This window comes from Trachymyrmex septentrionalis, unplaced genomic scaffold (genome assembly GCF_001594115.1).
Source record: "Trachymyrmex septentrionalis isolate Tsep2-gDNA-1 unplaced genomic scaffold, Tsep1.0 scaffold7, whole genome shotgun sequence".
In the NCBI taxonomy this organism is placed as follows: domain Eukaryota; kingdom Metazoa; phylum Arthropoda; class Insecta; order Hymenoptera; family Formicidae; genus Trachymyrmex; species Trachymyrmex septentrionalis.
This window is the reverse complement of record NW_017305884.1, coordinates 3,510,178-3,511,469: the sequence shown is the minus strand read 5'-3', so window position 1 is coordinate 3,511,469 and position 1,292 is coordinate 3,510,178. Positions and strand designations below refer to the sequence as shown.

General features: G+C 34.1%; 1 protein-coding gene across 1 annotated transcript in view; it reads left to right on the top strand.

The window, feature by feature from the left end:
- Positions 1-715, top strand: part of LOC108753580 — an 8,834-nt gene extending 8,119 nt beyond the window's left edge. Inside the window, exon 3 of the mRNA XM_018495287.1 lies at positions 86-715. Within this exon, the coding sequence (XP_018350789.1) occupies positions 86-267 (182 nt within the window). The 3' untranslated portion in view covers positions 268-715. The remainder of the gene's footprint in view (positions 1-85) is intronic.
- The last annotated feature ends 577 nt before the right edge of the window (positions 716-1,292 follow it).

Here is a 1,292-nt window from a genome sequence, read left to right as displayed (position 1 = left end):
AATAGGAGAAAAAAACGATCTTCAAAGTTAACCAGTAGCTAACGTCAATTTTAGCTAAACTAAATTTTCAATCAATTTGATTTAGGTAGCTCTGTAGCCGCCGGTCTGCTAATACCTACCTTCCTTATAGTAGTCGGTGTACTACTGTACTTCGGCGCGAGACGATACAAATGGCTACAACGATTTCGGCAGTATCGTCACAATCGTTACGGTAATGTCATAGTCACGAGGGACGACGATGACGACGACGATCCACCGATAGCGTAAAATGATAAATAAAATGTAAGGGAGAATTATAGAGATGCCTGTGGAGATACCGTGTGTACCGAATCAAACTTGAATAGGTGCAGTGTATGCTTGTGTGTTGATAGAATGTACACAGTAACGAGGCTGTAGTGTGGACTTTGATACGGGAATATACACACACACACATATATATATATTCGGTTGGTGACGCTTGTTTTGATTCCTTTAGGAATCGTTACTACGTAATTCCATGCAAGTATCAGCAGGGAAGTATATCTACTAGGTGCACAAGAGGCGGGAGAAGGAAATGAATTACGAGGCCAAATGTAAAGGTGCACTCGCGCGAGTAATTATGTTTTTATCATTAATTCGAAGACAGATTGGCTGCGTTCAATAAAACACAACAGTTTTAAGATTGTCTGCTGAGATGGGATCATTCTTCTAGATCTAAAAGTATAATCCAATCAGCGCGAAGAAAAGAGTTTTCAACAGTTGCAAAATAAATAATGTTCTGTTGAACACAGTCATTATTAAATATCGATTGTCTACATATACTTTATATAATTATAATGATTGTATAATTGCATACATAATTGTATGCTTACAGTATTTAAATATTTTTTGGCAAAATGTAACGTTTACTTTATCCATCGAGAATGTAAAAGCATTGTTACTCTCACGCTAGTTGCCGAATCTATATTTATATGTGATGGTTGATTAAGAAATATAAAGCATAATAGAGACGATGTTTATGATAAATTCTAAGCATTCATTGAGAGCATAATTTTTTACATTGATATTAAAATAAGCTGGTCAGTAAATCTTATATACTATTAATAGGTGTATAATAATCAGGTGATCGTTTTTTTATCACCATCCTCGCTATAGCTGGAATTTAGGAAAGTTATATTAAATGTTGTGTGTCATTATTGCGGATAGGATTACGTCTATTCTCTTTTACAATAATATTCGATGAAGTAATGTGATTAATACGCCAAAATTATCCTCTTTTTTTAAATTTTCTTAAATTAAGCTGATTTTTTGAT